Source organism: Cryptomeria japonica, chromosome 3 (genome assembly GCF_030272615.1).
Source record: "Cryptomeria japonica chromosome 3, Sugi_1.0, whole genome shotgun sequence".
Taxonomy (NCBI): domain Eukaryota; kingdom Viridiplantae; phylum Streptophyta; class Pinopsida; order Cupressales; family Cupressaceae; genus Cryptomeria; species Cryptomeria japonica.
Window position 1 is genome coordinate 461,888,794 of NC_081407.1, and position 3,669 is coordinate 461,892,462.

General features: G+C 34.6%; 1 protein-coding gene across 1 annotated transcript; it reads left to right on the plus strand.

The window, feature by feature from the left end:
* Positions 1-731: 731 nt before the first annotated feature.
* LOC131078414 (uncharacterized) lies at positions 732-1,584 on the plus strand. Its single transcript, XM_058016107.2, has one exon. It carries the CDS (start codon positions 903-905, stop codon positions 1,389-1,391), a length of 489 nt encoding a protein of 162 aa, XP_057872090.2. The 5' UTR covers positions 732-902; the 3' UTR covers positions 1,392-1,584.
* The last annotated feature ends 2,085 nt before the right edge of the window (positions 1,585-3,669 follow it).

Here is a 3,669-nt window from a genome sequence, read left to right on the forward strand (position 1 = left end):
ACCCCCCAATAGCCGTCGTAGTGAAAATACCATTAATAAATTTGTTTTGTACCAATAGCCGATCATTTTTTGTTCATAATTGGCCCATTTGTGCACCACTATTGGAACATTTGTGCAAAACTATTGGGACATTTGTCCACAAGTACTGGCAATTTTGAGTGGGCAGTAACTGAAACATCTTTAGTTAGGTATCAGACAACACTTTGAAATGTGTACTTTTTGACCTTTGTGCGCATAACTGATTCCACAACATGCATCGTTACTACCCAGAAGCCACATCAATTGCTATAAGTAGTTAAGTCGCATACAAAGACATCGAAAAATAAATAAATCAATATCCGATATACCGTTTAGAATCTGTAAGTACGTAAAGTTATCTATGACGACTATTGGTACCCTTCCCCTAATTCCTTATGTTATATGTTTTGTCTCTTTTTCATTTTGCTATTTTGTGTGCTCGTTAAAACTCAACAATATCGTCCCTTATTTGAAAAAATCAAAACCCCACATCGGGGTAAGGGAAAGGGAAACGAAATGAGGGATGCGCGTCCACCCCCATAAATAGCTTTATAGGAAGGTACGTGCGAAATAACATTCTGCCGAGTTGGGGGTATGGGAAAGGCAAACGAAATGAGGGATGCGCGTCCACCCCCCATAAATAATGGATGACAACGATGGAAGTGTGTCCAATAGTTTTAGCTGTCAGGCATGGATGAAATGAAATGAAAGACTTTTATACGTCCACGAGATCCACCACTATTATATAATCCCGCGAGGAGAAAAACCCATTGTGAAGTAACAGATTACTCGGAGAAACAACATCCTCTTCCATTTTTATCGATTTTCTCCTGCAAATCATTGTGTTATATGCGCTCCCAAACACAGTCTGATCACGACCTCCCATGGCGCACCAGCACAACCTCCACCAGAGGCGCGCGACTACAGACGCACTGCTGGCACCGGAGCTTCATTATGCCTCTCTCCACCTCAAACAGAAGCCTCTACTGTGGGACTGTGACAGTAGTCTCTATGATTCCTTCGAGCTCTTCACTTTTACTCAACATCTCCAACGAGCAATTGCCGCCGAGGGACCCCTGCTATCGGCTTATGTTACCAAAGATGGGCGTGCCCGGAGTTTGTCAATGCCCCACTATGCCTTTACACCCACTCCTCGATTCTACAACCCAGTTGTTAAGGAAGATGTCGATTTCTCTCATCACTCTAAAATTGAGCCGTTGCATCTGAAGACGCGGAGCAGAGTCAGAGTTCCCAAATTAGTTCAACGGCTCTTTACCAAGTCCAAAACTGGTGAGAAACAGCACGATTTCCATTCTAAGGCCGGCAGGACATCATTTGAGCGCTTGCTTTATACAGCGACTCATTACTGCTAAAATTGTATGCTTTCGCTTCATAGTTGTTACATTCGTTTTATCTGTAAATAGGCTGTTGTAGATATTTTGAAACTGGTTTTTTCATTGCTTGTTAAAGAAGCCAGTCGTTCACATGAAGGGGCAACTTGAACCGACTTTGAGTGAAATCTGCGCCTGGGTTGACTGAGCAATCATTTAATTAAACGCGTTTCATATTTTTACGTAGTCGATTACGCCGCAATAGTCTTTATCGAATCAAATGCATCCCGCAATTGGGTATTAAATTGAATGTATTATTGTCTTCAAAGAAATAGAAAGATAATTAAATCTGTATCAAATCTGTTCATTCAATTTCATTTCAGAGCTCTTCGGAAGCGACGTCACCTTTTCCAGCTGTTGTTCTGATTTTGAACGTTAGATGATTCCAAATAGTTGTTATCCCAGTTGCTTAACCGCACTTTCTGCATAAAATTAAGCATGCAATTTTTTAATTATAGGGAAAAGGATAATTTGTAAATTTTTTATTATTAATATAGCAGTTATCTTTTAAGAATTGAAAATAGGTGGTGGGAAAAAGGAAGGGTTGACAATAAGTTTCTATATTGTTAAGTGGTTTCATGAATTTTTTTTTTCTTTTTTTAATATTTACTTTCAATTTGTCAAAAATGTCAATTGATTTTGAACGTTAGGTGGCTTCCAAGTTGACCGTTTAGGTGGTTGATGTGGGGCTCTCTAAACTTTTTGCTCTATTTTCCGTTGTGCTCCTCTAATTTTGTGCATGGTTAAATTTGAATTTAACTTTGAATCACTCCTGCCTAATCCTCTCGTCGATGCATTTCTACTCCAATATTGTTGGTTAAACAAAGGCCAACAAAGACGATGAATTTCTACAATGTCCCTTGCATGCATTTTCCTATTATTTGAACGGGACTTGAATCTTTGAAAGTACATATAAAAGTCCATATTTCACATGTGCATAGTACTCACCTAAAATAGCTTTTCAATCCTACACAAGTAGCAACATACAATTAGTCAAATCATTCGTAGGGGGGGATTTAATAACAACAATTTTTGTGCCTTCATGCCCATTTCCTTAGGTTATGTCATTCATTAGTATTGGCCCATAAAGTAGCATATCCAAATTTTAGTCTATATACATAAACAAAAAGAAAAAAACCCATATAAGCTAAAAATAATGCTCTTCCAAACTGTGATAAATCAACAAAACTGCTCTTTAACTTGTTTGATGATCATACCTAAGCAGTTTATAGATTACTTTTATTCTGCATTAGAAAAAAGTGTGCCACACTATTGTGCAAAGAGTTGAAGTCACCACAGATCACCACAGTCATATCATTTCCTTTCTCGCTAAAACTTCTTGTAATTTTTGTAGCAAACAATAAGCCTGACACATCTTCACATCTGGTAGATGGGCATTAGCCACTAGATTTGTGTTGGCTATACACACTAAATTTGAATCCAAATATAGCTACATTATCCTTGTCATCAAATTGTTTATCAACTAGTTCTTGTTAAAAACTTTTGATTAAATTGTAGATCTTCGCATTGCGCAAAGTTTTGTAGCCACCATTACAAAGAAGTTTTGAAATAGATTGATTTTTTAAAAAAGAATAGAAATACAATATCTTTAAAATTTTATTTCATTTTTCTATTTTTTAAGTAAAACAAACAAGTTATGATTAATTTCAAATAATAATTATATTTAAATTTGTTTAAATCTTCAACTTTTACTTTTTCAAACATAAACAATTTCAAATTTGTATAATCAAGATTAAAAAAAGGAAAAATGGTCAAACTAATAGACTATTGAAAATGAAAAAAATTAATAGAATTATTTGTACATTATGAAAAGATAATCATTAAGTTGGGTGCATGCAAAAACATCTTTTGTTCTCTGAGGTAAATAAAGTTGTTGTCTAGCATTTAAAGAGTGTAATGCGTACAATATGATAGTCAAAACACATAAAAAATGTCAAACTTTTTTCTTATTTTATTTTTAAAAAATAAAATAAATGTATCATTGAATTCACTTTTTTTCCATTGGCTTTGAATATTTTAGAATGGTTACAAAAATATTAAAATTATGTATTTGTCAAATAAAAATATACTAAATAGAATAATTAAGGCCAAGCACCTAGAAACAAGAGATGATGAATTGCAAGAGGAAACCTTATTCCAAACACTAGCTCTATAAAATTTTATTAAATTTTCTATTAAAAAAGAAAAACAAATACACAATTTGAGATAAAGTAAAGCATACATTTAATAAATATTCAAA

What these genes read in the sequence shown, in the direction of transcription:
- LOC131078414 (XM_058016107.2), top strand. Translation starts at nt 903, where the DNA reads ATGGCGCACCAGCACAACCTCCACCAGAGGCGCGCGACTACAGACGCA.